This window comes from Schistocerca americana, chromosome 1 (genome assembly GCF_021461395.2).
Source record: "Schistocerca americana isolate TAMUIC-IGC-003095 chromosome 1, iqSchAmer2.1, whole genome shotgun sequence".
In the NCBI taxonomy this organism is placed as follows: domain Eukaryota; kingdom Metazoa; phylum Arthropoda; class Insecta; order Orthoptera; family Acrididae; genus Schistocerca; species Schistocerca americana.
Window position 1 is genome coordinate 1031323686 of NC_060119.1, and position 20704 is coordinate 1031344389.

At 42.5% G+C, this 20704-nt stretch overlaps 1 protein-coding gene across 4 annotated transcripts in view; it reads right to left on the reverse strand.

Moving 5' to 3' along the window:
- The window catches only part of LOC124616656 (epidermal retinol dehydrogenase 2-like), a 350044-nt gene that overhangs the window by 28210 nt on the left and 301130 nt on the right, over nt 1-20704 (reverse strand). For all 4 annotated transcript variants that reach the window (XM_047144987.1, XM_047144994.1, XM_047145008.1 and 1 more), the window contains one exon: nt 1626-1777. In XM_047144987.1, coding sequence (XP_047000943.1) covers nt 1626-1777 — 152 coding nt within the window. The remainder of the gene's footprint in view (nt 1-1625; nt 1778-20704) is intronic.

Sequence of the window (20704 nt, forward strand, 5' to 3'; positions counted from 1 at the left end):
ACTCAACTATAGCAGTATTTATGCCACTGCCCTCCCCGTTCGTCTCTTCTTACACCCTAGCCATGTTAACAGGGCCGCTTCGTTAACATTTTTCCACGAAAGCGACATATAATTCGCTGCCCCTACCTCCCTCCATTTTTCTACAGAAGTGGCGGATCACATGGGGCTTCCCATACTGCTTCCCTCCATCCCTCCCATCCTCGCACACGCGTTAGTTGCTATTCTTGGTAAGACCTTTAAAACCAATCTACATTTAGTGTGCTTGGAAACGAGTAGTTTCCGCTACTAATTATGACACGACATTTCCATTATGATACACCCTGTCTACAGATTTTGCACTCTCAGCTTGGCACCTTCAAGCGGCCACTTCTACATCTAAATCTACATTTATACTCCGCAAGCCACACAACGGTGTGTAGCGGAGGGTACTTTACGTGTCACTGTCATTACCTCCCTTTCCTGTTCCAGTCGCGTATGGCTCGCGGGAAGACCGACTGCCGGAAAGCCTCTGTGCGCGCTCGAATCTCTCTAATTTTACATTCGTGATCTCTCCGGGAGGTATAAGTAGGGGGAAGCAATATATTCGATACCTCATCCAGAAACGCACCCTCTCGAAACCTGGACAGCAAGCTACACCGCGATGCAGAGTGCCTCTCTTCCAGAGTCTGCCACTTGAGTTTGTTAAACATCTCCGTAACACTATCACGATTACCAAATAACCCTGTGACGAAACGCGCCGCTCTTCTTCGGATCTTCTCTATCTCCTCTGTCAACCCGACCTGGTACGGATTCCACACTGATGAGCAATACTCAAGCATAGGTCGAACAAGTGTTTTGTAAGCCACCTCCTTTGTTGATGGACTGCATTTTCTAAGGAGTCTCCCAATGAATCTCAACCTGGCACCCGCCTTACCAACAATTAATTTCATATGATCATTCCACTTCAGATCGTTCCGTACGCATAGTCCCAGATATTTTACAGAAGTAACTGCTCCTAGTGTTTTTTCTGCTATCATATAATCATAAAATAAAGGATCCTTCTTCCTATGTATTCGCAATACATTACATTTGTCTATGTTAGGGGTCAGTTGCCACTCGCTGCACCAAGTGCCTGTCCGCTGCAGATCTTCCTGCATTTCGCTGCAATTTTCTAATGCTGCAACTTCTCTGTATACTACAGCATCATCCGCGAAAAGCCGCATGGAACTTCCGACACTATCTACTAGGTCATTTATATATATTGTGAAAAGTAACGGTCCCATAAAACTCCCCTGTGGCACGCCAGAGGTTTCTTTATCGTCTGTAGACGTCTCTCCATTGAGAACAACATGCTGTGTTCTGTTTGCTAAAAACTCTTCAATCCAGCCACACAGCTGGTCTGATATTCCGTAGGCTCTTACCTTGTTTATCAGGTGACAGTGCGGAACTGTATCGAACGCCTTCCGGAAGTCAAGGAAAATGGCATCTACCTGGGAGCCTGTATCTAATAGTTTCTGGGTCTCACGAACAAATAAAACGAGTTGGGTCTCACACGATCGCTGTTTCCGGAATCCATGTTGACTTGTGTCGCTTGGGCCTTAAACCGGTCCTACGGATCAGACGGCACGATGCTCTGGGCTACTTACTTGTAGGCGTGCACCTTGTAGCCCTTCTTGCGCAGCTCCGCAGCCGTCTTCTCGTTCCATTCCTGGTTTACGTCCCAGCAGACGAGCGTGGCGCCCAGCGCACCCAGCTGGTGCGCAAGTTCGCGTCCAATTCCGTGACCCGTACCAGTTATCTGCGGACATAAAACATCAAGGTTATGTCACGCGTAAACTGTAATGCTGTCGACAACCCGAAGACTGGTTTAAACACGGCAGTGCTTATCTAGGTATGGTCTTATTGTTGGCGACACACTCTAGTCTTGATATGCTCAGCCAGTTGCACTGGGTGGTTTAGCGAGGAATATGTACTTTTGGTATTTTTGCATTAACATACCGTTACAGCACAGGAGGGAGAGAGAGATTGAGAGACAGCAAGTGACAAAACATTCTAGACCTTTTCGATTTGTAGTTTGGCGCTTCTCGGGGAAGATCAGTTTGGATTCCGTAGAAATGTTGGAACACGTGAGGCAATACTGACCTTACGACATATCTTAGAAGAAAGATTAAGGAAAGGCAAACCTACGTTTCTAGCATTTGTAGACCTAGAGAAAGCTTTTGACAATGTTGACTGGAATACTCTCTTTCAAATTCTAGAAGTGGCTGGGGTAAAATACAGGGAGCGAAAGGCTATTTAAATTTTGTACATAAACCAGATGGCAGTTATAAGAGTAGAGGGGCATGAAAGGGAAGCAGCGGTTGGGAAGGGAGTGACACAGAGCTGTAGCCTACCCCCGATGTTATTCAATATGTATATTGAGCAAGCAGTAAAGAAAACAAAAAAAAAAAAATTTCGAGTAGGAATTTAAATCCATGGAGAAGAAATAAAAATTTTGAGATTTTCTGATGATTTTGTAATTCTGTCAGAGACAGCAAAGGACCTGGAAGAGCAGTTGAACGGAATGGACAGTGTCTTGAAAGGAGGATATAAGATGAACATCAACAAAAGCAAAACGAGGATAATGGAATGTAGTCTAATTAAGTCGGGTGATGCTGAGGGAATTTGATTAGGAAATGAGACACTTAAAGTAGTAAAGGAGTTTTGCTATTTGGGGAGCAAAATAACTGATGATGGTCGAAGTGGAGAGCATATCAAATGTAGACTGGCAATGGCAAGGAAAGCGTTTCTGAAGAAGAGAAATTTGTTAACATTGAGTATTGATTTAAGTGTCAGGAAGTTGTTTCTCAAAGTATTTGTACAGAGTGTAGCCATGTATGGAAGTGAAACATGGACGATAAATAGTTTGGACAAGAAGAGAATAGAAGCTTTCGAAATGTGGTGCTACAGAAGAATGCTGAAGATAAGATGGGTAGATCACATAACTAATAAGGAGGTATTGAATAGAATTGGGGAGGAGAGGAGTTTGTGGCACAACTTGACAAGAAGAAGGGACCGGTTGGTAGAACATGTTCTGAGGCATCAAGGGATCACAAATTTAGCATTGGAGGGCAGCGTGGAGAGTAAAAATCTTAGAGGGAGACCAAGAGATGAATACACTAAGCAGATTCAGAGGGATGTAGGTTGCAGTAGGCACTGGGATATGAAGAAGCATGCACAGGATAGAGTAGCATGGAGAGCTGCATCAAACCAGTCTCAGGACTGAAGACCACAACAACAGTTTGGTGCTTAACCATCAAGGACAGGATCCATTTTATTTGGTAGGCTCGGTGTATCTGAGCAAATGTCGGAGGAAGGCAATGAAGAAAAGATCGGCGGGGCTTAAAGAAACCTTTGAGATGTGGACAGTTTTTCGTGTTTTTATTTTTTTTTTTTATTTACGTTATTTGTAAAATTGAAAGGTAATAATAGGAGAATGTAAAAACTGTTCTTGGCTTCCTCGGCGCATCAAGTTTAATTAAAATCGCAAGCTTGCCTTTGACGATTATTTCCATTTCTTTTTCAGGTGCAGCCAACTAACTCTCTTGAATCCGTTTTTTCTTGAATACCCAGAAATGAACTTCAGCATGAAAAAGAAGAAAGGAAGAAAGAAAGAAAGGAAGAAACCTTTTTGTGTAACTAACACATTGTCAGGAGAGTTATCCCTTATTGATGCCATGATGTACTAAATTCAGCAAAAATCTCAACGATGAAAGTAAGGCTAGTACTAAATCGTCGAAAATTGGCTGTGTTCATATTTTTAATCTATTTTACTACTGATAGGACGTACATAATTTGTTGAGGTGACGATAGTACGGATAAGCCGCCTCAGGCCGTTTACTTTAATTTTACTATTTTTCACTTCAGACCAGAGCATCTTTAGATATTAACTGCCTTGATGGCAAAAAGTTAAAATGTTAGATGTTTAAAGCTCCGTTCAGTAGCATCGTCAATACTGCTATGTTGCTGCTATAAAACTTTAACGTGTTGCCGCCTGGGTAATGAATATATGAAGCTGCTCTTGCCTGATGAGCGAAATAAAATAATAAGGAACTTGACTGTCGCCTGCAGCTTATTGCATCTGAGAATTGCTTTTTCTAGTTTTATGTGCCCTTGACCCTACATTAAGGCTTATCACAGTTAAAAATGAAACAAATTATTTTTTTTCTTCGTTGTTTGTCGCGCCTGTGATAAGGTCCCGTCCACGAAACTGTAATTAATTTTGTACCGTTGGATGCCCTTTCTTTTCGACACGAACATCAGTCATCCTGAGGGGGAAAATTAAGTGAAGCGCAAGTTTTGTTCTATTTTGTTTTCTGAGACAGAGACGCATAACCGATTGGGAAAAAGTTCGGATAAGCCCGGAAAGCAGCCAATCACTCTCAGAGTGACCTGGATAACAGTTTAACGGTTACCAGCCCAGAGCGTTAATTCCGTACGGATCTGGATCGGAAGGGAGCGCGCTGCGTTAAGTGATGCAACGTGGTCCCTAACGCGAGACTTAACGTCACACACAATCGCTCTGCAGTCAATCGCAGATGCCGATTCTCTAAACTTTCTCCATAGGGTTACGCGAAAAGAACGTCTTCTTTCCAGGGGATTTCCATTTGACTTTACGGAGTATTTCCGTAGTACTCGCGTGTCGATCGAACCTGCGGGTAACAAATCGAGCAATACGCCTCTGAATTGCTTTGATGTCTTCCTTAAACTTGTGAGAAACACGAAGCTGAAGGTCACTTTTTTATGTTTTTCTTTTATAGCTCGAGAACGGTGGAGTCTAGCGAAAATGTTTCGCAGTACAAAATTAAACTTCATTAAATTTCCTAAAAATAAACTTCGTATTCATTTTTCTGGTAGGACTAATAATTTCCGTGTTGCAGGGTACGGAAAAATGGTAAATTATTAAAAATAGTGGTTTCATGGCATATGACTCATGTTTATCACAATTTTAAACATGGGTTACAGCAGCAACCGTAAATAAATTTGCAATAAATAAAGTATACAGCCAACAATTTGCGTAAGTATATTGTAAAATAACGGTATCTTCTTCAGAAGGAAAGTCATCTATAATGTTTCAAACATAATATTAAGACACAAAAGAATTACAGACGTTGGCTGCGACCAGGCACTGATTGAAACCAGTGGGGAAAGTTGAAAATTTGTGCCGGAACGGGATTCGAAGCCGGATTTCATGATTACTAGGCAGATGCTCTGACCATTAAGCCATCTGGACACAGTATTCATTGCAACTGCACGGGCTACCCTAGAATACCTTCTATCAGACCCAAATTCTCATTTTATTCACACACACACACACGCACACACATACACACACACACAGTACATATATATAGTCTTATAGGGGCTTTCGTTCTGAAGGAGATGTCCTTGGTGTATTGAAACCTGGTCAAGGTTTTTACAATAAACTTGCTACCTGTTGGCCGTATATTTATTGAAAACTGATGCTTGTAGTTTAATGAAACAGGTTAAGAATAAACATTAATTGTGTGTAACACATCGAAGTGCAGTAGAACCGTATTAAAGGATAAATTATGTTCTGGGGCCGTAACAGGGCGGGAAAACTGGGCTGGGTGTAGGAAGTGTGAGTTAATGTAGGTCACCAGGTTGTGGTCATGCATTTCCCTCCTTCCTAGGTGTGCAAAATGAAGAACTATCTGGCAGTTAACCATTGTATCCATCGCACTACGTCACAAAAAGCAACTACAGACATTTCGCCAAGTTATACCGACCCTACCACAGCTTCCATTGGCGCCGCAGCATCTCTCGGGGAGAGGGATCGTTTTCCACTTAGTGTCTTAACACTACATTAAATACTGATACGAACTGCTAATAATACGAAGGTGAGTCAAACTAAAACCTTAAATTAGTAATAACAAATCAAAATTTCGTGCCGTTATCCTGAAGTTGGTAAGCGTGCTACAAACAGCGTGCAGAATGGCCTGTAGGTGGCAGCATAGTGCAGTTGCACACATACCGTCGCAGTATCAGTATAAAGATGGCCGCCCCACTTGCGACTTGCACCAGGGAAGAACAGCGATCTGTTATTTGGTTTTTGCGTAGTGAAGGTGTGAAACCTATTGAAATTCATCGACGAATGAAGGTCCTGTATGGTGATGCATGTTTGTCACAGCAGCAAGTCTACGAATGGAGTAGGAGGTTCACAAATGGTGTGACTTGAGTGAAAGATGCTCCTCGTCCAGGTCAGGCACAACGAGTTGTGACTCCACAGAACATTGCAGCAGTTGAAGCCATAGTGAAGGAAAACCGCCGAGTTACACTGAATGATATTGCAGCATGTTTACAGATTAGTCATGGGTCAGCACACCACATTGTGCATGATGTGCTCCAGTTCCACGAAGTGTCTGCAAGATGGGTGCCACGGCAGCTGACTCCTGAAATGAGAGAACGACGTGTTGATGCTTGTGAAGAACTCCTTCCGCGGTTTGAACGAGAAGGTGATGGCTTCCTTGTAAGAATCGTTACTGGGGACGAAACCTGGGTTCTCTTTCACCAACCGGAAACGAAGAGAGCGAGCAAGGAATGGCGCCATTCCTCATCACCAAAACCAAAGAAGTTTCGAAGAGAACCATCAGCAGGCAAGGTTATGCTGATTCTCTTTTGGAACGAAAAAGGTGTCATTTTGGAGCATTACATGCCTAGAGGGAGCACTGTCACCAGCGCATCATACACAGATCTCCTAAAAAATCATCTGCGGCCTGCAATCAAATCAAAGCGACATGGATTGCTGTCAGCTGGTGTCCTTTTGCAACATGACAATGCAAGGCCCACACTGCCTGTACAACAGTTGCAACAATCACAGGCCTGCATTTTGAGTGTCTTCCTCATCCACCATACTCACCAGACCTTGCCCCAAGTGATTTCCATGTGTCTGGACCACTCAAAGACGCAATGGGAGGAAAGAAGTTCCGTTCTGATGAAGAGGTACGCCACGCAGTGCGTGAGTGGTTGCACGGACTACCAAAAGAATTTTTTTGTAAAGGAATTTATGCACTTTGTAAGCGCTGGAGGACTTGCATTGAGCGTGGGGGAGATTATGTTGAAAAGTGATACAGCTTTGAACCACTTCGGCACAATAAATAATATTTTAAATAATATTTAAGGTTTCATTTGACTCACTCTCGTACAAACGCAAGAAAAGCATGTGGACAGATTCTACTTTAATCTCCGCACTGTTCTACACTGCTACAGGAGAAATGGATTCTTCGTCATCTTGTACGGCAGCTGTAGCGTTCTTCCGGGAAAGGTGACTCCCTCCGCCAGGAGCACTGCTCGCTTTTCAGTTAACAAATAGACTACACCTCCCCAGCACTTCCTGTCCGTTAACACATACGTAGACAATAACTTCACAGAGCTGGTGTTTATATGGTTCAAATGGCTCTGAGCACTATGGGACTTAACATCTATGGTCATCAGTTCCCTAGAACTTAGAACTACTTAAACCTAACTAACCTAAGGACAGCACACAACACCCAGTCATCACGAGGCAGAGAAAATCCCTGACCCCGCCGGGAATCGAACCCGGGCGCGGGAAGCGAGAACGCTACCGCACGACCACGAGCTGCGGACTGGTGTTTATACAGTGGACCTATTTTCGGTTTATTAAATGAGTATTTATTTGCCATTGTTAAGTGAGCTTTTTCGTGAAATACGAGGGCGTGCTGAAAAGTAATGTCTCCGAATTTTACGAGGGTTGGAACTTTAATAGTGGCAACTATTTATTTACAGCTCGTACAAAATAGATACGTGTTTCAAAGTTTTACTGACCTTCAGAGTAGTCACGAGCATTATGTATAACTTTTTGCCAGAGATGTGGAAGTCGTAAGATAGTCTGGTCGTCAGTCGTGTTCCAAAAATGGTTCCAAAAATGAACAGCATAGAGAAAGAAGTGATGACACTTTCTGCAGGATCTGACTATCATTTTGTGGGACAATGCTTAAGCACGTACAGTGCAAACTGTTTTTGATTTGTTTGACCGCCGCGAGGGATTAGCCGAGCGGTCTAAGGCGCTGCAGTCATAGACTGTGCGGCTGGTCCCGGCGGAGGTTCGAGTCCTCCCTCGGGCATGGTTGTGTGTGTTTGTCCTTAGGCTAATTTAAGTTAAGTAGTGTGTAAGCTTAGGGACTGATGACCTTAGCAGTTAAGTCCCATAAGATTTCACACACATTTGAACATTTTTTTGTTTGACCGATGGGGTTGCTAAGTGCTATACCACCAACTGCACTCCCCTGATTTAAGCCCTCGTGAGTTCAACTCGATTTACAAACTGAAGGAAAGACTTCACGGCATTCGCTTCAGAACTGCTACAAATTCGTCGGGCAATACACCGCGCCGCTCGAACTGTCAACACAACTGGCATTGCTAAGAGTATCTTACGACTCCCACATCGTTGGCAACGCGTTATACCCAATGCTGGTGACTACTTTGAAGGTCAGTGAAACTTTGAAACACATATCTATTTTGTACAAGCTCTAAATAAATAGTTGTCACTATTAAAGTTCCAACCTTCGTATATGTGAGAACTCAAAGCTTTTTAAATGTAACATTCTACATCTTTGTTCTTCATATCTACATATTTGCAGCCTTCTGCTGCTAGAGGGCTCAGAATTGTTGCATGTAACATGGCGTCATGTAACGCAACTACAGTATGTCGGTGTGTGAGAAACAACGTGCTGTACTCGCGTTCCCTATTCGAAGAGTTTGTACTCTCTCCTTCGACGCCGGCCGCAGTGGCCGAGCGGTTCTAGGCGTTTCAGTCCGGAACCGCGCGACTGCTACTGTCGCAGGTTCGAATCCTGCCTCGGGCATGGATGTGTGTGATGTCCTTAGGTTAGTTAGGTTTAAGTAGTTCTGAGTTCTAGGAGACTGATGAACTCAGATGTTAAGTCCCATAGCGCTCAGAGCCATTTGAAGCATTCTCCTTCAGCATGGCAATGCCACACCACATACGAGCGCTGCGACACCTGCAACAGTCTTACACCAGGGTCCACCGCCATGGGTTATCCTCCATATAGTCCCTACTTTGCATCATCCGATTTTCGTCTGCTTCCAAGATGGAAAGAACGCCTTCGAGGACTTCACGTTGACAGTGATGAAGCGGTGCAAACAGATGTGAAGTGGTGGCTCTGTCAACAATGTCAGACATTCTACGATGACGATATCAACAAACTGGTCTCTCTCTGGGAGAAGTGTGTTCGTTGCCAGGGTGACTATGTTGAGAAATAAATACGTAGACGTGAAGAATAATGGTGTAGAATGTTAAGCTTTAAGAGTTTTCACATGAAAAGCTCGGAGGCATTATTTTTCAGCACCCTTCTTCAGGAAGTCTAAACATTGACTGAGAAGCGCTTGTTTTTAAGTGTGATGTTATCACTGACCTATGTAGCGTTGGTAGCAAAGAGATTTCATTGGTAAATGTGTAACCTTCTACTGTGTCAGTGACAGCTCATTGTAAACCATGTAATCATGTTGTAATCACTTGGTGATGAATTACTGAACGATCAACACGTTAATGCATTTCTCTCGCCATTAATTATGTTACTAGGAGACTGTGTAAATCTCTTCTACTCAGGAATTATTGGCACTTTTAGAGTGGGCTGCACTGAGTCACTTACCACATATCTACTGTATGTATTGCAAGATGGCTGTCAATCAGTCTGATGGAATAGGACTGATCATGTTTAAATCTAGAGCAGTAACCTGCTGTAATGCATTGCTTGACTTGTGCTGAACTATCTGAAGTTGCGGAGCACCTAGGTGATCTGTTACAGAGGGTGCCAATTTAAGCCTCTGGGCCTCTTCGGACGTTGGAAGAGATGAGGCTGTAGTGATGCATTTATAAGGCCCTCATGCTGCGAAAAGTATTCCAGCCATTGATCGTGGAGACAACGGAATCGACATTGTCGAACACATATTGGCAGACTGATACACTTGGGAGCAGGCTCTTCAATTTAGTAGGCATATCATAGCTCCAGCTGCTTAGCTTCTTTACGCAATAGCTCATTTGAGAACTGCAAATAAAATACTCAAACTGAAAATAACTCCGCTATATAAACACGAGCTCGACGAAGTTATTTTGTCTACTCCAAGAGAGAAACTGGTTAGGAAATGCTCTGGATTATAGACTGTCTGTAAACTGAGAACGGAGCAGCAATCGTGGCGGGGGAAATTGCTTTTCCCGGAAGAACTCTACAGCTGCCGTACAGGATGTCCTGCACTGTGCAGAGATTTATGTACATATGCGTTTCTTGTGTTAGCGTTAACGCACTTTGTGGAAAATAAACAACATCGGCATGTCTTCACAGTGCACTGCCACTGATTCATAAGTCGAGCTGCAGAAAGGTCTTTATGATTTTGTGAAACAGCTTGTAGTTTGCTTTGTGACTTTGTACAGTAGAGAGGAGGCAAATGCATGAGTACAATCCGGCGACCATCATCCCCTCATGCTTCTAATCTCCAATGCTTCTAATCTCCAGCCCCTCCTTTCCACCTTGTTACACCACCAGAACACAATTTATTCCTTAATACAGTTCTACTGCACTATGTGGTGCTCACAACATTTATTCTTAACCTACTTCATTTAACAATAAATATCAATTTTAAACCATTAAAGCACTATTTTTAATAATCTACAATTTTACCATCCCCTGCAACGTGGAAGCTGTTAGTCGTAGAGCAGGGCCTCCTACTGGAAAACATTTTCGCTAGGAGCCGCGGTTTTCGAAGTAGTCAAGAAAAACCTAGAAAAGTGATCTTAAAACATTCCCAACCCTCTTCCTCCTCTCCCCCGATCAGGATTTTTAGTATGCTATTCATTACACTTCTAGCCTACCACAGTACAAAAATTTTCGAGTACATAAATTTTTACCCTAATTATCCTTCGTTGACTATTATATCCGATTGCCACCGGCGTGATTCATCACTCCAAATCACTGGTTTCCATTCATCCAACGTCCAGTTGCTTCTCTTTTCACACCATCAGAAGCGTCACGTACATGTGACTACAGAAATTTGTGGCTTATAAGTAGGTGCTCGACCACTATACCCCATTCATTTCAACTTCCTGTGCACAGTCATTGTGCTAGCTCGACTGCTGGAACTCACCAGTGATTCACCCACCCTTTGCAGTGGTCCATTGTCAGTACATGGTGTTAGTTTGAATGTGGTGGTCCTGCCCGTCTCTACAGTCATTACACGAACAGTCGATTTGGGCAGTTGCAAAAGGGTTTAAACGTCCCTGATGAATTTATTTGGTGAAATCCAGTGGCAAGTCCACGTTCGAAGTCACTGAGGTCGCCTGACCAATCCACTCTGCTGTGACTGCTTCTCTGCTGCCAACACAGTACTACCCCGACTCCTATACTCGCAGGTCCGCCACTCTTGATATGGTGATCTATTCCGAGTTGCATAGATAATTTTGGTCAGTTTGTTTATGTAAAATGCCTAGTTAGATGTAAGTGTGGGTCTCTTGGCCTTAACTTTCCAGGATAAATAAAATAAAAATGTAGAGGGTGATCAGAAATTTTCCATTTGAGGGCATGGGTGCAGCCTTATATGCAAAGTAGCGTGACTTCGATGCGGATATGTAAGCACCAACATATAGCAGCAAAACAAATTAATTAATTTCTTATTGTTGGATTCCAACAGGGTAAAAGCACTATGAATGCTATAAATGAGCTTATCCAAAAAATATGCTCCACGTTAGATAAGGGTAGAAAGGTCACAGCAATATTCTGTGATCTAACTAAAGCTTTCGATTCGGTGAACCATGCGTTACCCCTTCACAAATTACAGATGTATGGAATCGGGGACACTTCTTTAAAATGGTTTAGCTCTTACCTTTCAGATAGGAAACAAAGAGTAATTTTAACTTCACATGGAACCAATTATTCCTCAGACTGGAAAACAGTTCCCCAAGGAGTCCCACAAGGTTCGATATTGGGTCCCTATCTGTTTCTTTTTTACGTAAATGACGTACCACTTGCTATTGCTGTTCATTCAATCTTATTTGCTGATGATACATCAGTTCTAATTGAAAATGAGGCATCTGAAAGCATTCCAGAAAAAGCCAAATTTACTTGAGCAAAACTCGAAACTTGGTTCCATCAGAAGGGGGTTAAAACTAAATTTAATTAAAACCGAAATGATGCAATTTGAAGCTAAATCAGTAGAAAGGTATCACAGAAGCAAACCACTTGAAGTTCTTAGGCCTAAATCTAGATAAAAATTTAAATTGGAAGGTACACATATATTACTTAGCAAAGAAACTGAACAGCTTGGCATTTGCAATGTGTATTTTGTAAGGTGCCACAAACATGGATACCAGAAAGATAGTTTATCACTGCTACTTTGAGTCAGTTATTCGTTATGGCATAATCTTCTGGGAAAATTCAGTAAATGTCACTAGGCTCCTAGTATTACAAAAGAAAATAATTAGAAACATTTGTGTTGCAAAAAAACGAGAATCCTGTCGACTACTGTTAAAAAATGTAATAACACTATCTATTACCTCACTTTACATATATGAGGTGGTGGTGTTCTTATATAAAAATCAACATACACTAGACACTTTCCGTTTTGACCACAACTACAGCACTCGCCACTGAGATAATTTCAAACTTCCAACACATCGTTTAAAACTTTATGCCCAAACACCAGAATATATGGGGTTAAAAATTTTCGATAACATAAAAGGCAGTAATATATTTAAGATGGAGCTTGGTTCACTGAAAAGATTGCTCTTTACTCTTCCGGTGGAAAAGTGTTATTATTCTGTCGAAGAATTCATTGAGGACAGCTTCACAGACTGATCACAGGGATTGTTACACATGTATTATTTTATGTACTCGTGTAGCTGTAACTTAGAAATGTAAAATACACTACTGGTCATTAAAATTGCTACACCAAGAAGAAATGCAGATGATAAACGGGTATTCATTGGATAAATATATTATACTAGAACTGACATGTGACTACATTTTCACCCAATTTGGGTGCATAGATCCTGAGAAATCAGTGCCCACAACAACCACCTCTGGCCGTAATAACAGCCTTAATACGCCTGGGCATTGAGTCAAACAGAGCTTGGATGGCGTGTACAGGTACAGCTGCCCATGCAGCTTCAATACGATAACACAGTTCATCAAGAGTAGTGACTGGCGTATTGTGATGAGCCAGTCGATCGGCCACCATTGACCAGACGTTTTCAATTGGTAAGAGATCTGAAGAATTTGCTGGCCAGGGCAGCAGTCGAACATTTTCTGTATCCAGAAAGGCCCGTACAGGACCTGCAACATGCGGTCGTGCATTATCCTGCTGAAATGGAGGCTTTCGCAGGGATCGAATAAAGGGTAGAGCCACGGGTCGCAACACATCTGAAATGTAACGTCCACTGTTCAAAGTGCCGTCAATGCGAACAAGAGGTGACCGAGACGTGTAACCAATGGCACCCCATACCATCACGCCGAGTGATACGCCAGTATGGCGATGACGATTACACGCTTCCAATGTGCGTTCACCGCGATGTCGCCAAACACGGATGCGACCATCATGATGCTGTAAACAGAACCTGGATTCATCCGAAGAAATGACGTTTTTCCTTTCGTGCACCTAGGTTCCTTGTTGAGTGCACCATCGCAGGCGCTCCTGTCTGTGATGCAGCGTCAAGGGTACCCGCAGCCATTGTCTCCGAGCTGGTAGTCCATGCTGCTGCAAACGTCGTCGAACTGTTCGTGCAGATGGTTGTTGTCTTGCAAACGTCCCCGTCTGTTGTCTCAGGGATCGAGACGTGGCTGCACGATCCGTTACAGCCATGCGGATAAGATGCCTGTCATCTCGACTGTTAGTGATACAAGGCCGTTGGGATCCAGCTCGGCGTTCCGTATTACCCTCCTGAACCCACCGATTCCATATTCTGCTAACAGTCATTGGATCTCGACCAACGCGAGCAGCAATGTTGCGATACGATAAACCGCAATCGCGATAGGCTACAATCTGACCTTTATCAGTCGGAAACGTGATGGTACGCATTTCTCCTCCTTAAACGAGGTTCAAAAAATGGTTCAAATGGCTCTGAGCACTATGGGACTCAACTGGTGAGGTCATTAGTCCCCTAGAACTTAGAACTAGTTAAACCTAACTAACCTAAGGACATCACAAACATCCATGCCCGAGGCAGGATTCGAACCTGCGACCGTAGCGGTCTTGCGGTTCCAGACTGCAGCGCCTTTAACCGCACGGCCACTTCGGCCGGCTCCTTAAACGAGGCATCACAACAACATTTCACCAGGCAACGGCGGTCAACTGCTGTTTGTGTATGAGAAATCTGTTGGAAACTTTCCTCATGTCAGCACGTTGTAGGTGTCACCACCGGCGCCAACCTTATGTGAATGCTCTGAAAAACTAATCATTTGCATATCACAGCATCTTTTTCCTGTCGGTTAAATTTCGCGTCTGTAGCACTTGATCTTCGTGGTGTAGCAATTTTAATGGTCAGTAATGTACAATGAAAACTTTTGTATTTCTCTTAAAAAAGAGAAAAAAATTTCTTTTTGTGAACCTTGACATGTCTCCTGTACATCAAATCAAATGATTTGAAAATTGTACGTAGTGAGATGAAGAAATCATATTTCATATATCACATAGGCAAGGGGTTAGTGTGACATTCGTGTCTTGACGACATGCGTGCAGTAAATGCGGAAACGTGAACTACGGTGACGTTATTACCAAATGCGTCCAAACAGGGCTGTCGAACGACATCCATTCGAGAATGGAGAATGTGTTTGAGGCAGCATGTCTATCGAAAACCACCGTTGTGGAATGGTGCGCGGCAAGCGGTGCTGCTGCTTCACGATAATCCACGTCCCCCGTCGCAAATGTCGTAACGCAGAAGCTACGCCAATTCAGGTGGGAGACACTCGAGCACCCGGCCTGTAGTCCTGATCTTTCCCCAGGCGATTATCACGCCTTCGGTTCCTTAAGAAAGGCGCTGATGCGTCGACGCTTCCTGTCGCACTGGGATGTCCAGCAGGGAGTTATGGACTACGTCACGCAGGACGACACGGTTTTTTACCAAACCTGGTGCTTCGGTGGGATGATTGCCTCAATGCTCACTGCGATTTCGCCTGCATACCGATTTTTGACTGTACACACTTGGAATGGAAACTTTTTGATCGCCTTTTGTATGCAGCTGATCCAAGCAGGACGCATAAATTGTACTCTATGCGGCAGTGAATGGCAAGAAGTAAGAAATTACAGACAGTCGCAAGTCACTCTGTAGACGAGAAAAAAAAGTCATTTTGAAGCGACTGGAGCTCATCAGAGGAACACTTTCTCCTCAGCCCCCACATTTTAATGACAGCCTCAGTGAGGAAGCTTTCTGATCTGTTGCGAGTACCACGGGGGAGAAAGTGCTGCTTGCGCGAGTTTCGCTATTATACCGGCGGAGAAATTTCCAGCGGGGTCCATCTTCCGACTCGCTGCTCGAAGACGCGGAAACCTAAGACTGGCGAGCGTCGTAGCTGTAGGTCTACCGGTAAAAAAGAAAGCAACTCACATTTTACATTCACAAGCGCTGTACAAAGCCAGGATTTGATATCACATGTCTTCTAATGGTCAGATTTATCTTATGGCCTTTGGACAATGCTCTAGAAGAGATTTTCATAGCTTGATCGTTAGGACCTAATTGTAAGGCTGTTTATAAAGGAAGGATGATGGAATTGTTTCCATCTGATAGACGAAGAAAACCGTTTGCTTTGATGCGATCGATAGCGTGCAGTTATCCTGGCTTTTTTGTTCCACTTCTTATCATTGTTTTCAACTGTGCACAACATGTCTGTGTTAAATAGCTCCTCGCCACACGAACATAAACGGATTATGCGCCGACACCTTTGAGAACATAACTTAGCACTTTAGTCATATGACGTACGTAAGAGACTCAGTGGCTAGTTTAGCGGGGGTTGTATTGAACATGTTATGAAGACAAGACTGTGGGGCAGGAAGGAAAGAAAAATGAACCGTTCATTGATGGACGCAGGGCGTGATTGTCTTCGTTAGGCACGCCAGATGCGGTTTACATTGTGTTTGGTGCACGCTTCGAAACGAGCTGGCGCCATTGCAACGGAATGTGCTGCTCCTGACGATTTGCGACTGTAGCGCTCTCCCGAGCGGCAGTTGTCTGTTGTATCTGGCTCACAAATCACAGTGTTTACGAAAATGGACGCGTGTAAAATTCCTACGTCAGATCTGTTAAAACGCACATTTACCCCCTTGTTCATGTGCTAGTCTTATCTGCCTGTGGAAAACTTCAGTATCCATGAACATGTTATAAGGCAAAAAGGAAAGTTAGGAAGGAAAATTACGGTTTAACGTCCACAAAAGGAAAGACCCACGTCCAATCAGTAAGGACATCAGCTTATAAACGTTTCATTATAGGTAGTGTGTTACATGTTAACAATAACCTTCCACAAAAGATAAGTTGTTCTGTTATTCTCCCTCTTTTAGTAATACATGGAAGTCCTTCTTGCTAGATCACTGCTTCGATTCAGTAGCAGAATTCGCAGAACATGTGGGTTGGAAGACTTGAAAAAACGAAGTGCAAAATATCCTGGTGCAAGTAGCGCAAGAATCTCTCTTGTAGATAAATAAAAAAAACCATTTATTTACTGCAGTATTACAGTTACGTGTTCTGTATCTCATGTAAGTGTGGAAACTTTACGTTACTGCCGATAAATTTGAAGAGCTGACTGAAAACAAACAGCTGATAAATGTTAAGTTACATGTGCAGAACATGCTGTGTCAGAGTTAAATATTACAAAAAGTTTTTTCAGCTATTAGGAAGCGAAAAGTTTCTCCGTAGATTATAGGAGTAAGCATGGCAGCACACATACCAGCCGAAACAAGTGTGACAGCTGAGATCGTAGAAAGTTCTATTGCGCATTATCACTTTGTTCCTAAATATAATATACAGTTGTTAAAAATATTGTATCGAATGTGTCATCGCTGTTTTTATGATGCCTCTGAAATTGTTAGTAAATGTGTGACGGTTTTATCTAATTACATTGCGTAAAGTATACTATGTTAAAAGTAAATGTTGTGACCTGTTCTTTTCTCACATGGTCCCACTGAACAAGTGTGTAAGTAAGTCTCAAAATTTTCTTTAATTGCTTGATGTAGCTCCGTTTTTTGTAATTCTCATTTTGTTTTAATGAGGATAGGCCTATAATCATTTTAATTTTAAGAAAATTAGAAAAATAGCTCACTCAAAATTTTCAAATATTGTCACAATATTTTTCTGCGTACTGAACAAACGAAACTCAAAACTGTGCAAATCTGTGACAAAGTCATAGCTGTGTGACAAACGAAGGCTAGACAAGCTTTATTTATTTATTTCGGATGAATCTGAAATTATTTTACCTGCCTTAGACCTCATGTCACCGTTGTCCGGAGTTGTGGCGGCAACACTCTGGCAATTAGTATTCCATATTATGAGCACCTCACTGCATATAAAAACTTTGTTCCCATCAAAATCAAAATATAAAGGTTAAACGATGAGGCGAGGGGAAATTGAAGAGCAGCTATTCGTATCTTCGAAAATCAGTTCTTAGCAGAAAACATCCACACCACAGTAGCATTGCTGGAATTCGTGGACGCTTACGAGAAACAAGGATTTGCCTCCTCAGCATGTTGGTGGTGGTAGGCGTGAGGTGAGGGTGCCAGATTTTGAGGGTGAAGTGATCCGCAGGTTTAGTGATGAAATTTCAACTGACACGCGTGCTATAGCCCATGCTATGTTGGTAGGACAGGTTCATATGGTTCAAATGGCTCTGAGCACTATGGGACTTAACTTCTGAGGTCATCAGTCCCCTAGAACTTAGAACTACTTAAACCTAACTAACCTAAGGACATCACACACATCCATGCCCGAGGTAGGATTCGAACCTGCGACCGTAGCGGTAGCGTGGTTCCAGACTGCAGCGCCTAGAACCGCTCGGCCACTCCGGCCGGCAAAGGAATATATAGAAAATACTGACAAGAAGGGACAGGAGGATAGGACATGTGTTAAGACGTCATGGAACAACTTCCGTGATACTGTGGGGAACCATAGCCGGCAAACTGTAGGGTGGGGCCGAGGAGACTTACGGTCCTCGCCACGAACTTTTGAATTCACTATACTCGACTTGTCCGCCACACTTCGCGAACGCTCGGCTCCGTGAAGGATCCACTGGATATCAATATGTAATTGGAAAGGTATCCACTGAAAATCTTAACTTTGTTGTGTGCTATCGAGAGCTTGCATTGATTTACACGCGCAGTCAAGAATTATTAAACTCGTCTGAAATAGTTACTCCCGCACCGGAGATGACCTGTAGTATCACGTGCTGTGCCGTACGCACCACGGCCTGTCTTTCTCGTGGGTTTCGCTGTAGGGGAAGACAGGGATTAGAATATATCCAACACATACCCGACAACGTTGGATGTAAGTGCTCCTTGAGATGAAGACTTCGGCACAGGAGAAAAGGCTGCGGCGGGACCCTTCAAACCAGTCTGAGAATTGATGGCCCATAAAAAAAAATAGAAACAAAATCCGGGGACTTACTGTAGTTCGCACGTTCTTAGATATGGAACAGTGCTAAAAGCCGACCACAGAAGTGTGTTCTGTTTTCAGTTTCTTTCTTCTGTTTTCAGTTCCTTTCCCCTCCTCCTTTTCGAAATAGTGCTGGATTCCTCGTCACAGTTGGTTTTTATGAGCGGTAATCCCTCGGCCGGACTCAATCGAATTACTCACTGCTATTGTCTAGAAGAGCAGATCTCTCTAACTTGGCACTAATTTCACTTTTCCCGTAAGTATTTATCATAGCTTTCCTGTATATTATTAACTATTTTCGTGGTAAAATCGCAGTAATGGGGGAATTATTTTTGCCGTATTCTTCAACATGGCCCGCAACAAGCAGTAGGACTGTTAATTTCTCCATGTGCTGATTCTGCAACTCTTTATTTAAGTAATGTAAAACCGTTCCAGATGCTGTTGAGAACTGATTTCACTACCGGTTTCGGACTTTGTATATTAGACTCTTTTCAAGTGGTTCTGAAAAATTATGATGTAGAGAAGCAACGGCCAAGTGATAAAAGTGCAAGTTAGGTGGATTTGAAGTGTTATATGTTCACTTGAAAATGGCTTAACATAGAGGCCGAAACCGGTGATGGACTCAAATTTCTCAACAGCAACTGGAGCGGTTTTTCTTTAATTTAACAGTTGGGTTTCTGTAGTGAAGCATGTGGACAGCCGCCACGAAATTATCGCCTTAGCTCTTCTGGTCCGCTAGTTATTATGTAAGTGATATGGTTAAACCTTCCCTACCACACGCATCTCACTGTGCAAGAACACTGCTTGCATCTCCGCCTCTGCCAGTCCCTGACCGGAATGGAACTTTTCCAGTTGACGTAATGACTTTTTTATATATAACTAGTTTGATGCCCTAAAAAATTCAATCCTCTTTGTAATTCCATCTCCATCAGTGACAAGCGTAATTATTGCTTTCAATACAAATATTGCTTAAGAATCTGCATACTGAAGTTGCTAGTACATCTTACGTCAGTGGTTCAAGAAGTAACCGATTCACAGTTCGGGTCACTTATCATCCTGTTCCACACACATCTAATGAACAACCAATATGACGAAGTCACCAGAAACAGCAAACACACGAGACATCTTCGATATAAACTGCCCAAAACACATAATAATGACTAGAGACCCGATTATATGCATCATAAAAAACTAAAATACGCAGGCAAATATGCATGGAAAAAGCTTAAAAATGCATGAAAAGTGTCCAAATATGCAAAATCAAATAATAAAAAAATATGGTAGTTACTGCTTGCATTATACCTCAAAGTCGAACCTGTGCATATCAACTACGAGGAAAAGCGCCGGCCACGCGAAAAATCGGTACATTTAGAACGCTGATATTTTCTGAATACTTTCTGGTAGAGGTTAGGAAGGGGGCCTTTCTGGGATTATTTTCTAAAAATTTGCAAAATGGGGACGCACACCGTGTTCCAAGAATTGTTCCTTCTTTGATTCTGTTGTCGGTAACAAACGGATGCGATACGAGTGAGTCGCAGCGCAACAGTGAGTCGCAGCGAAACAATGAATATCTACAGGACCAACTTCGAGATGTATCGCATGCAGAGGGACACCCTCAAAAATTCCGTAATATTTTATTTAAAAAGCAACATACAATCATGAATTTTTTTGAACAGCATTAACTTTTAATTAATACTACTGGATCAAAGCATCATTTACAATTTATTTTAAATTTTTCTGCTATTGTAATCATAAACGACCAAGCACTGTTCCAAATGTTCGGTATTAACCCATTAAGTACCAGTGTCCTATTTTGAGGACAGAGCACATATTTATTTATAAATATACAATAAATTATTAATTTGCAACTATTACTGTTCTACGTCATTTGTTGATGCTTTTTATAACAAATGTATGCTTACAGGAAATTACAAGCTATAAATCCTACCAGTAATTGATTATTGAATACTAAGGCACACTTTTCGTTATTACAGGTATTTACTTTATCGACAATTTAGTAATATTTGAAATATGTGGCAAAGATATTTTTGTGATTATTTATAG